At 32.7% G+C, this 18,211-nt stretch overlaps 1 protein-coding gene across 2 annotated transcripts in view; it reads left to right on the forward strand.

Annotated features, from left to right (window-relative positions):
• The window catches only part of LOC110991691 (mitogen-activated protein kinase kinase kinase 11), a 41,402-nt gene that overhangs the window by 15,473 nt on the left and 7,718 nt on the right, over positions 1 to 18,211 (forward strand). For both annotated transcript variants that reach the window (XM_022257156.2, XM_022257157.2), the window contains exons 2-6: positions 15,347 to 15,486; positions 15,739 to 15,931; positions 16,199 to 16,374; positions 17,375 to 17,561; positions 17,924 to 18,091. In XM_022257156.2, coding sequence (XP_022112848.1) covers positions 15,347 to 15,486; positions 15,739 to 15,931; positions 16,199 to 16,374; positions 17,375 to 17,561; positions 17,924 to 18,091 — 864 coding nt within the window. The remainder of the gene's footprint in view (positions 1 to 15,346; positions 15,487 to 15,738; positions 15,932 to 16,198; positions 16,375 to 17,374; positions 17,562 to 17,923; positions 18,092 to 18,211) is intronic.

An 18,211-nucleotide genomic window follows, 5' to 3' on the forward strand; every position in this document is an offset into this window, starting at 1 on the left:
CCTCGGAAGGGCTTTACGCCCCATCTTGAGGTTTAATTAATTGATGTCTGAGTATTTACGGTTGCTCAACAATACTGTTTCAGCTTTGAGCACATAAGTTTGGGGAAGTCTTGGAGACTGCATTTATAATTCAGATTTTTATCTTACTTATTTGTAAACGTATATTATTTAAAGAAAAACACTTTTTAACGGATTGAAGTTATGTATTATTGTAAACTTATAATTATTTAACTATAATTTTAAATTTATTCGACGTTTCGCGTGCTTTACAGCGTGCATGGTCACGGTGACGTCACGTAAAATTATGTTACGTTAAAAAGGGGTTCTTTAAGTGTGTAAAAGTTATGTTAATAAATAAAAGACAATACAACGTTTTAAATATGTCTCAACTAACTATATAATGTTTGTCCTTGTCACTTTTATGCCCAAAGACATTAGCGAAGTTGATGTTTGTTTTTGTTTGTGAATATCGTTATTAGTTCTAAATTGGGATAGAGTATTTTCAGTCAATAACATTACTGTAAACATAAACTGTTTAATGTTCATATATACAATTTGGAAATGAAATTTTAAGTCTCAAATCTATTTTTTTTAATATACTTGGGAGTAAAAATGTCTTACTCGATCGCAAAACTTAGCATCGAAACGTAAATTTTATTCGCTGTCGATCGTAAAACGCTCTCGACGTCTTTTGAGCAATAAAAATAACAAATTCATGTCCTCGTGGAGACATGAAAGTTTTTATGTTCTTCATACGTGAACTTCTTAAGATGCTGGTATGTTAAGTAAACAATATATCCAGGCCATTCAATTCACATAGTACTTTTATATTAATAAATTTATGTTTTATATATTTCAATTACTAGCGTGCGACTCTCTTCCCGGCTTAGCTTAGACCCAAACGGTGTGTCAGGCACAGGAGACTGATCACCTACTGGCCTATTGATAAATAATCACGAAACCGATATAGAAATCTAAGTTTACTTAAGTATGCATTATAATTTCCTTTTTCTCGGCTTCGTTTCACTTAAGTTTTAATTATTTTCAGTACTTTATGAATGTTAGCCAGTAGGGGTAGTGTATATACTTGTATTCGTTACACTACATGCATTTATAAATACAGAACAAGTCTACCGTACAAGATAAATTTGATAAATTTATCAGTCGAAAGTCAGACAGTCAAATGCGTTTAAGATAAGGCACTCAGACAGTATGTCGCCTCACTGATACGAAACGGCTACGTCACGATTATGATTGATTTTCCTTGTCTCGATGTTATCTGTACGAACAAAATAGAAGCAAATAGGGAACTCATTTGGCCCCCGTGTGCTGTTTTCAGCTGTGTATATGATAATGTAGATTGAAACTGATTTGCATAATGAAAAATTATATAACGGAAAATGTATAGAGTTTTTGTTTCAACATTTTCTCAGTACATATTATCAGGACCCTTATAAACACCTTCAGCCACTAAAGGGATAGACGGCTCCCGAGAGAACTATTACCTCCCCTTTGCATCTATCAACCCATTGTCTTACGAACGTGAAAAACATCCTCTTACCTCACGCCTAAGAGGGTATTCAGGTACGGCCAGCAAATGTGATGCACCTTTAATAAAAAAAAATGATGGGTTTTCCCGCAACTAATATGCTATAAATTACCAGATTATAAAACAAAAAAAAAATTCTAAATTGTAATACTTTATGAATTAAGTAGGTATTTGCAACGATCTAAGTTTTGTACGCTAAGCGTATTTTTTTTGTAACATTGATATTTAAAATAGAACGCTGCTTATTTTGCTGATAGTCTTCTGACGACTATCTACAGGGGTACACAACAACCACTATGTCATGTAACAAAGCTACCAAGTTTAGGCTTAGCTGTATTTGTACCGTGTGTTTTATAATTATTAGAAAAATAACTAAATCATTACAAAATAACTCGTGAATATAATATTTTATTGAGAAGCATTGTTATGGTCGCTATCTATGGCTTATCATCATACAAAGTATTTCTTGAGCTTGAACCAGTGACTTTGTCGCTTGGTTAAAATTAGTTTTAGAATATCATTTAAAAACTACTTTTGCTTTATATAAATAAATAAATAAATAAATATAGCCTTTATTAACAATCATTTAAGTTACATTTTATCCTACTTCTACTCTATACACTACTTATGCTTAATAACGAAATTAAATTAAGGTAAATGTAAATATTATCATATAATTTCCCATTAGACACCGGTTTCTTGATTGTCTTGCTTTTCAGCATAGGCCTCCCCAAGTGTTCTCCACAAAGATCTATCTCTTGCTTTCCTCATCCATGTGGCTCCTGCCACCTTTTTAATATCATCTTCCCATCTACGATGCTGTCTACCTTTACTTCTCGTTTTATGTCTAGGGCACCATTCCATAACTTCTTTGGTCCATTTTTCCGTATTGCTTCTTATCAAATGCCCGGCCCATTTCCATTTTAGTTGTTTGATTCGGTATTTTATGTCTATAATTTTAGTTTGTTTTCTTATTGTTGTTAATCGAACTTTGTCTTTTAGTTTTAAGTTAAGTATACTTCTTTCCATTTGATGTTGACAAGTTTCTAATGTTTGAATATTTTTGTTTGTGCAGCTCCATGTCTGACATCCGTAAGTCATGGCAGGTAAAATACATGTATTAAATATTTTCTTTTTGGCTTTGTTTGTTATAGTCGGGTTTTTCATGACCTCTTTTAGAGCCCAGTATCTTCTCCATCCTATGTTTATTCTATTTTTGATTTCTTTTGTTGTGAGGTCTGTGGGAGATATTATTTGGCCAAGGTATGTATACTCGTTTACATATTCCAGTTCCGTAACGTTGTTAAGTTTAATAGGAGTTTTGATGTAATTTGTCATCACCTTTGTTTTACTTGTATTCATTGATAATCCAACCTTTTTGCTTTCGTGAACAAGTTCTTCAACCATGATTTTTAGAGTTCTTGGGTCCTCGCATATTAGTATAAGATCGTCGGCAAATCTAAGGTGGTTTAAAAATACTCCATTAACCTTTATACCATAGTCGTTCCATTCGAGCTGTCGGAATACATATTCTAAAGTTGCCGAGAAAAGTTTGGGTGATAAAGGGTCACCTTGTCTGACACCTCGTTTAATCGGGAAATATTTTCCAACCTTTTCTGTGCGTATTTTGGCTTTCATATTTTCGTAAATGTTCTTAATTATACGAATGTATTTATCATGAACCCCTTGTGAGGCAAGGGCTTCCCATATTTCCCCATGCTTGAGCGAGTCAAACGCTTTGTTATAATCTATGAATGCTAGATAGTAATTTATTCCATACTCGTTACATTTTTGAATAACTTGCTTTATGGTGTGAATGTGGTCTATGGTTGAAAAGCCACTTCGGAACCCTGCCTGTTCTTTTGGCTGATTTTCGTCTAAAGTCTTTGTCAATCGCTCTAACATTATTTTGGAGAATATTTTATATACATTAGACATAAGCGAGATGGGTCTGTAGTTCGAAATATCATCTGTTTTCCCTTTCTTATGAAGTAAGGTTATAGTGGACGTAGTCCATTGATGAGGTATATATTCAGTTGTTAAAATATCGTTGAATAGGACTGTCAGTGAGTCTACAATAATTTCAGATGCTCCAATTAAAAGTTCATTAGATATGTTATCCTCACCTGGTGTTTTTCCTGTTTTTTGTGATTTTATGGCTTTAAGAACTTCGTCTTTTAGTATGTTTGGAATGGGTTCTTCAAAATCTTTCTTGTTGCTTGTAGTTGATGTTTTTTGCTCGTCGTTATAAAGATCACGGTAGAAATCGGTTGCTATTTCTAATATTTCGTTTCTTTTAGATTTCAATTTTTTTGATTTGTAATGTATGACGTTGTTAATCCAATTAGTATTTTGCTGAAGTTCTTTCCACGCATTTTTGATACCGCCTGATTTGTTTATGTGAAATTGAATTGTTTCTGTTCTTCGTTTATGTCTATACTTTCTAATTTCTACATTTATCAGCTTACTTAATTGAGTTATCTTTTGCTTATTGTTTTTTCTGTTTTCAAATAAAAGTGCCCTTTCTTTGAGTAACTCTCTTGCTTTTGATCCTAATTTGTCTTTTAATGGTTTGTCTCTTTCTAGTTGTCTGTTCATGTCTTTTATTTTTCCTTCTAAGGTGTCGTATTTTTTCTGGACCGTCCTAAGCTCTTTAAGGGGTGTTAACTCGGTTTTTAAAATTTCTAAGGCGTTACTTGGTAGGGGTAGAGTAATAGGTTGTTTTGTGGTTTGTATAATATGTTTTCTGGATTTCTTTGGCTTCAAAATGTGTAAATGACCTCGGAGTATCCTGTGATCTGTATTAAAATTAAAGTTGTTGAGAACATCTACGTTTAAGAAAATTTTTGGTTTGTTCGTAATTAAGTAATCTATCTCATTTCTTACTCGGCCTCCTGGTGATTCCCATGTCCATTTTCTCTTTTGTTTTCTTTTATAAAAACTATTCATAATAGATAAGTTATATTCTAACGCAAAGTTTATCAATCTTTGTCCGTTATCATTTCTTTTGCCGGTTGTATAGGATCCAAGTATTTTATCTTCACTTTTCTCTCTTTGGCCAATTTGGCTGTTAAAGTCTCCCATGACAATAACGGTGTTATATAAATTCTCCATTGTTTTGTTTAGGTTTTCGTAGAATACGTTTTTAGTTTCTTTTTTTGCTACCTCGGTAGGAGCATATACTTGGACTATCGAGGTCGGGTCTTTGTGGCCAGGAAGTAGGATGTTTAAAATAGCTATCCTGTCTGAAATTCCTTTAAATTCGATTATAAATTTTTTTAAATATTTTTTAACTAGGAAACCTACGCCGTATATTCCTGGTGTTTCATTATTGTAGTATAGAATGTGTTCTTCGTGTTCTTCAATTTTCTCCTCCGATCTTCGTACGTCACTTATTCCAAGGATATCCCAATTAATTTTATATAACGCTTCTTCTAGTTCTGTTAACTTTTCCTGTGATTTTAATGATCTTGTGTTGAGTGTTGCTATGTGTAATCTGTTTTTCCGTATAGTTTTTAAGTTTGCTAGTTTTTTCTCTAGTATGAGATCTTGGGGGGTTCGGTCGATAACCCCTCGGTGACCAGCCGTATTGGGGCTTTTTTTGTTTTTATTTAAAGTTTCTTTGTTATTATTTATCTTAATCTTACTCTCGTTACCGGTGTCTGCTAATTTCTATAATTTATGTTGCTCAGATGGTTTTTCAGTCAAAGATGAGGATCTTGCCCTCATATACTCAAATGCGTTCGTTTTGTGCAGTTTATGAGGAGCAATGATCTTTTTCGAGCCACCGAAGTGTATGTTGTCAGGTGACGTCAAGTTTTCTCTCTTTCTTTTTTCTGTATCTGAAGTTTCTCTTATTACAATTTTGTTGTTTCGAATGAATGCGTCTTTTCCGTTTTGTTTTTCTTGTTTTAGTTTTTCTTGCAGGTTTTTACGCAATTCCATCGTTTCCTTTGAAAAATCTTCAGTTATATAAGTATGTTTAGGCATTTTCATTTTATTTTTCAATATTGTTATCTTTTTTTGGAATGACGTAAAAGTTATAAGTATTGGTCTTACTTTTTTCTCGTCTTGTGTCCTTCCCAGTCTATAGTAGTTATTTATTTCGTAGTTATTGATGTTAATATCTAGATTTTTCAAGGTTTCTTTTATTGTGTTAAGTAATTCTTGGTGATTTTTTTCTGTTTCTTTAATACCGTGTAAGATCAAATTATTTTTCTTATTTTTATCTTCTAAGTGTCTAACCTTTTCGTTCAATTTTTGTATCTCGGTTTTTAGGCATTTGTTTTCTTCTAAAATTGGTTGTAATTTTTCATCTATGGTGCGCATGATACCTTCAGTTACGTTCTTAGTAATAGTTGCGGTTTGTTCATGGAGTTCTAATTTCATCATTTCAAATAACCTCACCATATCTTCTTGCATTCCTGTAGTATTCATGTTGCAACAAAACGTTTTACTTTGCGTATATCTATCGTCTATTGGAAAGTAATTCAACCGTTGACTACTGCGCAAATGACGTGTTGGTTGTATCAGTATTGTTATAATGTATATTATTGTTCAGCGACGTTAAACTTTGTGATAGAAATTGCACATCACCTCTTCACTTACAGTTGATGTATGGATGTTTATTGTACAAATGTTAGACAGTTTTGCTAGTAGTGACAATACTACACTATTCCTGTTAATTTCTTACATAAATAACTGTTACTGCCAGTTGCTTAGTCAGGTTTCTTTTAGACAAATTTATGTAATTTACAAATGTTTAAAACAGACAGTTGAAGTTTGCAGGTGTAACAACTTTATACTTACACAATTCAACCTTTTACTTTTTGCACAGTAATTATTATCAATTTAAATGTGAGATGGATTCATACAACTTCATTCCATTCATGTGTTAAAAATCTGGACTCTAATTTGGAAACCTTACAACAATACAATACCTAATATATTGCTATTTACAACCAACAGGGTTATGACCTAGCTTCCTGTACAATATTTATATTTACATTTATATTACATAAAGTAACAACTTTATACTTACACAATTCAACCTTTTACTTTTTGCACAGTAATTATCAATTTAAAAGTGAGATGGATTAATACAGCTTCATTCAATCTATGTGTTAAAAACCTGGACTCTAATTTGGAAACCTCACAACAATACAATAACTAATATATTGCTCTTTATAACCAACAGGGCTATGACCTAGCTTCCTGTACAATATTTGCATTTATATTACATAGAGTTATAAACATAAAGTAACAACTTTATACTTACACAATTCAACCTTTTACTTTTTGCACAGTAACTATCAATTTAAAAGTGAGATGGATTAATACAGCTTCATTCAATCCATGTGTTAAAAATCTGGACTCTAATTTGGAAACCTCACAACAATACAATAACTTATATATTGCTATTTATAACCAACAGGGCTATGACCTAGCTTCCTGTACAATATTTATATTTACATTTATATTACATAAAGTTATAAACATAAAGTCTTTCTAAAACACAAAATTTCACAATTCTGCAGAGGTGTTGCCGTCACTGGCCTGTTGTCTTATTATTTCGGTTGAATTGTGTTTGAGTTTTCCTTTCAGCCACCAGTTAGTCACGATTTCCAAGTTTTTGTATTATTCTTAAAACAGGACATTGACAGTTTAGTTTGGTCCGGACCCTCTCTCTTTACGCAATCTTGAGTTGGGCGTAGCTTAATCCCAGTCAGTATGAAAATGTATTTTTGAGTTTATGCTGACATCAATAGGGTCACCGTTCTTTTGTTCTGGTAGTTTTTGTACTACCGCCAAAGTTCACTTTAGCAGCAATTTTATTTTTGGTCTAATTCCAACTTTACATATGCTATTTGTACTTCCAATTACATACGTATAGTGTTTTAGTGAATAAGAACTAATTTATAAGCTCGCAGTTTCTTATGACGTTGACTTACGCGTAGAATTTTTCGTCGCCAAATCAATAACGGTTGTTCACTGCATATTTATTTCATATCTCACTAATTTCTCAATAAATCGGGATGTATGGGAAAGATCTCCAATGTATGTTGTTTATAGTACCTTTATATAGTAAGGGATACACTTTTTAATAGAATTCACTTTGTATTTACTAGGTTATTTTAATAAAACTTCACACAAGACAAAAGAAGTGAGCTTTTTGCTTTATATACATCACGTCAATCAAGATATAAATGCAAAATATCAGTATTTGTCTTCGGTCGGAAAAGAAGAAGTCAGAGTTTGGAAGGAACAAACATATGCCTCCATTTTTTGTTTGAATTTACTTTTATCAGGTAGATATTTTGTATATTTTAAATCAGCAGTGATCGCACACGGCTTGTCAAAACTCTGAATACTAACATATCATGGCAAATCTTAATTAGAACACGTTTGGCAATTAGGCAAGAATTCCGGTTAACATTTCAATTTATTGCACTTGACATTATAACATCCTGTTGCCTTCATAACTCGTGCGTGTCACGAGTATCCTGTATCAATAGCAACTCGAAGATTTTTGGTATTAAATAGACATATCGATCTATAAAGCCCAAATCAGTCTACTAGGAGACATACACTTACTCAACAACGGGAAAGGTTATTGTCGCACACATATAACTCTGATGGTTCTAGTTTATAGAGCGGGTTACTTCAGCTCTCTTTTGAAAGAGAGCTACCTCCATTTTACCAGAGTTACCTCCTTTATTAAGCTCTGCAGGACTCCTATCGGAGAATCGCATATATCATCACATTGCCACATACCTTGTCCTAAACGATATGTAAAAAACGATGAGCAAAGCAACTTCCGATACATTTGGGATTTTGAATTGTCGTTACGTGATGTTGAATACAATATTGCGTACCATTAACGTATTTTATTGAATCGACAGGTATTCGCGGTCAGCTGATATGATATTCCGGACAAGATTTGAGTAAATTGCGATAAGATCTTGATTAATGGAACAACATTTGGAACATCAGATAACATTATCGAATTAATTTATGTTTTATATATGTTTATATTTAATTCGTAATATCAAACGCTCAATTTTTGCTAAATTGATTGATGTGTATTTAAATTTTCTGAAGATTATTGTTAATTTTTCTTTTGAACAGCCTGTAAATATCGTTTTGTCATTAACTTCTACGTGAACAAACTATTTGTTAATTTGATTTAATTATAACTATAAAGTATCAATAATTATAGTCATCCACCTTTATAACATTAATATAGAATTTATATTCCGAAAATCTGTGATCTTTAATATATTGTCACTCCAGTATATCTCGGAGTTCGTGTGTCTCTTGGCAAGGGCCTTTTCACAGTTCTTTATCCTTTGCGACTCTTCTCCAGTTGTAGTTGCCTGCTGTTAGTTTCAGATCGTCCTCCCATCTTTTGCGTTGTTGGCCTCTTCTTTGTTTTCTGGCTTCATCAATATTTTGCTCCATGTTTCATGCGAGCTCCGCAGCATATGCCATGTACCCGTCCATCTCCATTACATTTGGTCTATGAGTGTCTGTCACACCTGTTCTAGCTCTTATGTCTGTGTTTCATTTTCTTATGCTCATCATGATTCTTTCCATGGCTCTTTGGCTAGCATCTCCCTTTCAAGAGAGAGCCTAAGTTTCGCAGCCATAGATACTGCATGGTAGAATACATGTTTTAAAGTGTATACAGTGTATATAGGTACATAAAAGATATTATAAATTAAAACTGTTAAATTGCAATTTAAACGTCGCCAATTATGCCAATAAACCTTTGCTAATAAAACAACGTCGGTATTTTTGTGTATGGCCACATACGCTCCCACGCAGTGATTTGCTAAAGGATATTTGGGCTGTCTGCACCGCAGTTCATGTACCTCTTCGTGTTTCATTTCTCAGAAGCCAAATTATTGTATGTAATTTTCTTATTATCAATTTAAAAATATAGCGTAGATATCTATGTAGTCAGACTTAGATATCACAGTTGTGAACCATGAAAAATTCAATTCTTTATTACACGAAAATATTTTAATAATTTAGTCTTATTTATTCCTTCATCATCCATATTTTGAAAGATACACGCACTTTAATGTTTATACAAAAATAATAATATTTATTTCCAAGTTCCTCTTTAGAGATAGAGTATAGGCATTCTCCAACTAAAACTCCAATTTGCTCTTCCATGGTGTTCCCTTGCACCTCGTTACGCCTCTTTTCGCCTGTCGACATCGTATTAATATGAAACTTTAGTATATAAGTATTTATTTATTATAAATAATATGGCAAAATTTATTTTTTACCCTTTTTTATCCAAATAATGAAAGTATTCACACAGTGATATTTTACTTAGCAATAGAGGATAGAACAATGTTATCTCACAAATCATTTAAGTCTGGACACCGGATCTGTTTCCTGTAAGACGCATTTCCCGCGTCGTATGGGATGAATTATTCATTCCACTTGAATACTGTTCAAATGCGCGCCTCTTTATGTTTGAGGGAGTCGACGCGCTTACCTTTTAAAGTTGAATTGATTAAGGTAATGTACGCGAGTAATGCACGATTAAGTAAATTTTCTTTAATGGATATTGACGCGATTTCCTTATGCTTTTCATCACTGTGATTGATTTATATGCGTTAATGTTTAATTTAAACGATAAAGCTTCTATGAAGAAACTTATTTTATTTATTAAAACATTGTTACTAAACAACAAAAATGATTCGGGATGCAACAGACGGCCTTATTACGACGACGTAAGGAAAAGAACTATAAAAAATACAAAGGGTAAAGTGTAAGAACTGCGTAACCAAATCTAAGCGCTAAAACTGCTTATATACTGTGATTCAATGTATAAAAACTATCACTGGTATTATTTATGTAAAAGCTTTATGACTTGTTGTTAAGCGATAGTTAATGAGATTACACCTTTGACACTTATAATTCTCGGTTTTAATGAATATAACATAATGGTAACAAACTTTTTTACGTAACTTTTAGGATTAAAAATGTTACTTAATTATTATTAATTTTCAAACTATCCCTCGATGTAAAATATACTTCTGCGCATGTAGCGACTTTTTGTCTGTTATCGTGAATAATGGTGGAAAGATGTAGAAAAGACCCAAACCAATTAGTAAACACCTATTATGACTCTATTCCAGTTCACCTCAACTTTATTAGACCTTCGGCCCACCCAAGCTTACGTAACGTAAAAACAAAAGACCTTCGGTATAAACGTGTAACATGGGCTCCAATACAAAAGATTTAGATGTATAGATACTGACAGGTTTCAGTATTTAAAAGAATATATAATCTAACAGAGATAAACCTCATTTTTCTTGTATAATGACATGAAAATCTGCAAATTTGTAAATTTCGTTATTTTAGTTCAAACCCCGTATATATAAATAAAAGATAAATATGTATACAGAAAAATTTTGTAACGGGTTAACAAATATGTGAGAAGAGCAGTTTCTTTCTATTTTCCTACTTCAAGTGTATTTAAATACAAAAAGTCTAGCAATGGCGAAATTTTGAAATATGTATTTGGGAACAGTGCGTAAATCCATAGATTCGTGGCCAAACAGATTAAAGGCCTGTATAAAAGCCAAAGGTGGCCATTTCGAATAAAATGAGTAAAACATTTTTTTGCTGACGCTTTTATGTAGGTAGGTATAAATTTACTATCACATCAATCAATTATCATTAGGTTAGATTGATTTATTTTAATAATCCCATTACTTCATTAAAAAATGCATTTACTTTTGTAACAGAACTTAGACTTGTTAGTTTTGTACGCTATAAATTATAATTCCATATTTGTATGTTATGTACAGCAACTGCGGTCTACACAACTATTTATAACGCTGTTAAGTAAAACTAAGTCAATATATTATCGTTATATTGTCTTTATTATACTTCCTTAAAATAAGGTACAATACATTATCTCCCTTTTATGACTTACGTACGCAGTATTGGAAATAATAAAGAAACAACTTATATATACAAATACAAATTAAAAGAGGTATTGAAATACGAAAAGTACGTACGTAGTTACATTACATAAAGCCTTTTACAATGTATGTTTAAACGTAAATGATATTTGACACGCGGTTTGTTAATGTAAACTGTTTGCTTACAAAGACAAGATTTGAGGCCTTTATCCGAAGTATCACGTTGGCATTATCATACGTGGTCGTGGGTTCGATTCAAACGTCCATCAATGTCAAACAAACGGCGCCTCGAAATGTCGGCTCGATGTGATTGTTCAGAGATTTTGTAACAATTAAAAGATATATGAATACCTATAAAGTAAAGGTTTCTGTGTCAATTATAATATTGTGATATCATCGCGAGAAAATGTTTGTATCTTCTATCTGTAGTGAGCGTGTATTTCATAGCACGCGATATGTTAATTATGTTAAATTATATTTACGTTATCTTAAGATATGAATCTAATATAATATGTCAGATTATTTGATAATTACATCCGGCACTTTATCACACATGGTTTACTAGCCATTTAAAAAGATAATCTTTTCGAAGACTGCCCTAGTAACATATTTCCCAAAAAGTAAAATGGCAATAATGATTGAATATCCAATTATCTTTATGATGATTCGATAATTCTCATTTGAAGGAATGAACATAAATTCGTATACAATGTCGTCAAGACATCTTGTTCCATCCGTTTATGGCAGCTGTAATAACCATCGGAACGCTCTCAGCGCGAATGGCTCGGAATTGTGACGGCACGAATTAAAAATTCGTTTTATTTTTACATTTTAAGTGTTTCTGAGTGGTTTATGTTTAAATCGTAACATAATTGTTTTAAATACGCAAAGATTGCATTTTGTTTTCAGTGATGTCAAAAGATTTACTGCGAAATCTATTAAAACAAAGATTATTTTGCTTTGATATGAATTACTTAAAGTTATATAATGATTATATTAGAATATTATTCATATAGTTCACTTTTATATTTAATAAATAAATTAGACGAATACTTAAGTGATCCTAATCCTTGGGATTGATTTGCACCAGTTCAAACAATTTGTATGACTCAAACCTTGACGATTAAAAAGAATGGCGGAAAGTTTCTTGCCAGTTCTTCTTGCCCTACTCCCTTGACTTGCGAACTGGTAGTAAATCAATATTTATTTATAATCAATGAAACTTAATTTTTGTTGTTCATAGGTGTACTTCTTGAACTATATGAATAAAGTTATTTTGACTTTGAATGTTATGAAGTCCTGAAGCTACTAACAAACCTTTGCAAAATAAATTAACGCGGTCTTTTTGGTGACTTAGTTTAAAAACCGAACCTTCTTGCATAATATATATCTTAATATATATAAATCTCCTGTCACGATGTTTGTCCGCGATGGACTTCTGAACTACTTAACCGATTTTAAATTAAATTGGCCCACCGTGAGCAGCCTGGTCCAACTTAAGAGATAGAGCTTAGATCTTTAATTATAGTCGCAATTTTATTTGTTTATTATTTGATACAATCCTAACAGATGGCGCAGTGTTAAAAGTACCAACGTTTCACATAATTTCTCCTACCGTTTCCATTGAATAGTTTACTACATACTATGTAATATAGTAAAAACCATAGCCGCCGTACCACATTCAACGCCACACCACACCACAGCAACGCTTGGCCGAGTCTGCTAGTAGCCTTATATAATTCCGAGAAGTTGCCTGTTGCCTGTCAATAATAAAATTATATAGATTATAAAAGATAAAATGAAATCGTAAATAATTATTAATTAAACCCGACGTTTTAATATCACTGGTCAGAAATGTATTTTAATAATAAAACGTAAATATTCGTACGTTTAATTTTTATATTTATTTTAGCCTAACTTCAAAATTGTCTCACCACTTCGACTACCAGATAGACCAACAAAAGCTTAATCGTTGGCTAAGAGCCTGTTAGGCACGTTGAACGCTATCTTTTGGTCTAGACTTTGGACACAGCGAATTGACCTAGATGTGGAAAATCGATTCCACTATACAATTTACTTGTTTATTTAATAGTCAACTCGCGTAGAAAATTCTATTTTCTAGCTAACAACGGCGATGCAAATTTTAATAGAACGCTTATGTAAACTTTGTTTTACTTTATTTTACTTAATTTTTATTATGGTAATACATATATTATAACGTCACACACGTCATAACATGGGCAAAATATAAATAAGTATGGTTATTATATCAACTCTAGTCTAGTATTTTACATTTAATTTTTGAAATAACATTTGTTTATGTTCTATTTTTTTAACTTTAATAATAATTTACTCTGGGGTCTATTCCAACCTATACAAATTAAATAGTTTGACGTTCGATTCTGTGCAGGCTGAAGTTTTATTAGAAAAGGCGTCGGCTAATATTGAGGGATATAAATTGAGATGTAAGCTATTCTATCTTTTAAGTGAGATCAAACTGCACACGGTGTTCAAATTTGATTGATATCGGTTAGTTAGTTTGGTCCATAGCGGACGAACACCGTGACACGTAATTTATATATATTTGTATACATATATTAAGATTATAATTATTCCGCCACGCATTGTATTTGCGCTACCGTTGTCGTTGCGTTAAAACCCTAGGTACAATTTCGCAGATACCGACTTCAAAGCTTAGATTAATTTAAAACTAGATGGAAACAATTTAACTTTTCAGTTGACTGCCCGCTGAACTTGCCAACTCAATTCTTCAATTGAAACGTCGAAACAAAGTTATGAAGCTAAGTAACCTATACCCTATATTAGGATTTGTGCCACGTAGAGATCCACCCACGTGCCTAGAAATCGTGACTTAGGACCAGTTTCACTAAATCCTATTTCCTGATCTTCAGATAGCTGACGCACTGGTATTCAGGAGTCATTTGTAACGAAGGCATCTAATTTAATATTTATATACATTTATTACTTACAATTCATATTATTTTTAAATACGAATTTGTTACTTTTTCTTTAAAGAATACACCTAACTCGTAAATATCGAATTTCACGGCTAGTTGGTTGGGCGTAAAGACAGAAAGCTCTACGATACATTTTTAACTGATTAAAAAAATAAAGGTTTAAGTAAGAAGATTTATATCACCTTATCATATAAGTCTACGCTATTTAACAGCTAAGTAGTTTCATCAGAAATTGGTGAAACTAAGTTCAATTGAATAACAGAACTTCACGAAAGTTTCGCCAAGATTTTCTTGATCTGTTATTGACTTTCTCTCTCTCATAATCAATTAAAACTATGTGGATACTACTATCCAGTAGTAGTAGTACTACTACAGTACAATTTAAAATAACGGTTTGATTAATCTAGATTCAATTATCGCTGCTCGGGCGTATTATATTATATAGGTATGACTTAATAAGGCGACCGTAATCTCTTGTTATTTTAAATTTGTTTACTTGTAATAATCATAAATCAATCCAAGTATATTTTTGTGACTGGTCTACTGGGGCTGTTTACCTTACACATTTCCGTTCACACGCTATATTTGACGGAATTAATTTAATGTTAACTTTTTAGAAATGCAAATGAACTCAAATATGTTGTTACTTAACCTACATAAAGCTAATCTATTTTTACTAAAACTTGGCTTTTTAAGACCAAGTGGAAGAACTTGCCATAAAACATTATAACTGATTGACTTCTCTTTATCTTAGATTTTATTATTATATATTTAATTAAAACGCCTTTCCAATTAATAAGTAAGTAAGTATTGTGCCTTTCATGCCTAAATTTAATATTAAGGTTAATAAGGTTTTTTTTTAATTTCAGTTTTGTTAAGTGAGACGATATTAACAGACGACATGTTAGAGAACAAAACCCTGAAGATAACCGACTTTGGTCTCGCCCGGGAGGTCTACAAAACGACCAGAATGTCTGCAGCGGGGACTTACGCCTGGATGCCACCTGAGGTTAGTAATAAGCATAATAATAGTGTTTTATTAAACTTGAAAATAAAAGAATGTTGCTACGACTTACACTATGAAACGACAACCTTAAATAAATAAAAGTATACAAGGGAACAAGGATTTACATAGTCTTTTTATTGATTTCTTAAACGGCGGTTTTTTATTATTTATTTTGTACAATTTATATAAAATTTTTATATTTGTATCCATATTTCTTTAAAATTAGGACTGAACAAACCTCAACAAAACTTCCAGGTGATAAAGAACTCGACGTTTTCCCACGCGTCAGACGTCTGGTCTTATGGGGTTTTACTTTGGGAACTACTCACGGGGGAGACTCCTTATAAAGGCATCGATGCGTTAGCGGTCGCTTATGGGGTCGCTGTCAACAAACTGACGCTGCCCATACCCAGTACGTGCCCGGAGCCTTGGAGGGTGCTTATGGAAGGTAAGGGGATGAAAATCTTACATAATGTTTTTCTTTGGTAGTATATTCACATGTTTTACTTAGCCTTTTGTATTCGAGGATAGAAAGAAACCACACTTGACCAACACCTGTGGTAAATGTGTTTGAAAGTTTTAGAATTGCGTCACCAAGAGCGCTGTAAAAATTCTCATACAAACTGTTGCTTTGAAAGCTATTGTATTAGTATTTTGTATTCAAAAAAATAAATATTCTTAGCATAATTTACAATCTATTTCATTCATATTCCAGCCTGCTGGCATTCGAACCCTCGAGAACGGCCGTTATTCCCTGAAATCCTGGAACAGCTGGAACGAATCAGACAATCAGAATTCACTCGCGCACCTCACGAAAGCTTTCATACAATGCAAGATGGATGGAGGATAGAAATCGAAGAGGTTCTGAGGGATCTAAGGAGAAAAGAGAAGGTAAGAGATGTAAAGACAAGCGGTACCTGATAATTAAGTGTCTGGCAGACTTGGAAGTTAATTTATCTTTTTGATGTTTTAGAAAAAAAATATATTTGATAATAGTTCTATTATTATAAGTGGAGGTAATTTTTGTCTGTAATGTCGTCTGATTGTGTCATTGCATTTTTCATTAAACAACATATAACTTAAATTTAATTCAACATATTTAATTGTTATAACAGCATAGTAGTATAAATGTATTATAATTACAATAAAATAATGCAAATTGTCTTCCGTCTGCTTTCATAGGAATGCAAAACTATAGAGGAGGTTAGTGCTACTAACTCAAATAGTATTTATGTTGTAGTTTGTAATGTTGTATAATTTGTATTAAGTGTGTTTAACAGCTTGCGTTGTAGATTTATGTAGATGTAAGAATGTTTAATATTATTTAGAATTATTATTTCAATGCAAATATTACTGTTAAGGAAATTGAGAACAGAATCTCTGTTAATAGTAATCAATTGCAAATGAGATCTATCTGGTGTTTGTAGAAATTCTCTTAACCCCAAATGCATGAGTTAGACATATCTCCGTCTCAATAAAAACATTCATAAGGCTAATGTTAAATTTGTTTCTCCACAATTCAAACCCTTAAGCTTCAGGCCATATGCCATGTATATAATCTTCAAACGATGTAAGCAGTTGCTGTCATTTAGTATGTTTTAAAAAAAGAGCAAGAAATTAAATCAATTACTTCAATATTACTGACTATACTTGTCGATTAAATACTCTACTCTTTATGAGTAAGGAGAGAAATAAAAAAAATATAAACTCTTGTTTTAGACTTTCATGCCTCAAGGATTAATCAAAATCAATTGAACTGTTATAAATTAGCGCTTTTTTCAATCTGTGTTACTTATAGACTAAAGTAGTAACAAATTTTTTTAATAACATTAAATCTTCGCCTGGATAGATTTGTTTGATGGTCATTTACAGAAACATTTTGATATTTCAGGAGCTTCGATGTCGCGAAGAAGAACTCACCAGAGCCCAGCTCCAGCAGAGGCTGGTGGAACAGAACCTCGCGCAGAAAGAGAGGGAGTTGGAGATGAGAGAGATCGATCTGGCAGCTCGCGAATTGCACATACTAATATTCGCTAGTAATATGTCGCAGCAACCGCCGCAGCCTAACAAACGGAAAGGTAAAGAGCTGTTCGCAGCTTCACTCACGTCTAAGATTATATGCACGGATTTTACCAATTTTTGTCATATTAAAATATATCAAAATTATATGAAACGGGAATAATTTTGATTAAAAATTGTATTTATATTATGTTTTAAAAGAAAAGGATTTACAATTAAAATATATAGGGTCCTTGAGGGTCGTAAATTTATATAATAGATCAAGTGATATTTCTGTGTCGTGATTCGAACGTACGGCTTGTTGCTTAACGTACGAACGTACGCTTAACAGTAATTTTTTGCAAACAAATATGTATACAATTAAATGATTTTTACAATGACAGTAATTAACCGAGGATTAAATACGTAATAAAAATTTCAGGCAAATTCAGCAAGATCCGTCTGCTAAAGAAGGACACGATCTCCTCGCCCCTGGACTTTCGTCACACGCTGACGGTGAGGCCCAACGACGAGGCCAGCGTGAAGCAGTTGGTCGCCGTCGCCAAGGACACGCCGCCCGGATCCCCCGCGATCATGCGGGCCATCGCTCGTGAGTATTGCTATGCAGAAAAGAATTGCAAAACACACACAACATTGACAAAGTTCAGGTCAATTGTTCTAATTTAAAAAATAAATGTATCCAATTAATTTTGTTCATGTCTGTAAAAAA

Source organism: Pieris rapae, chromosome 6, assembly GCF_905147795.1.
Source record: "Pieris rapae chromosome 6, ilPieRapa1.1, whole genome shotgun sequence".
Classification (NCBI taxonomy): Eukaryota; Metazoa; Arthropoda; class Insecta; order Lepidoptera; family Pieridae; genus Pieris; species Pieris rapae.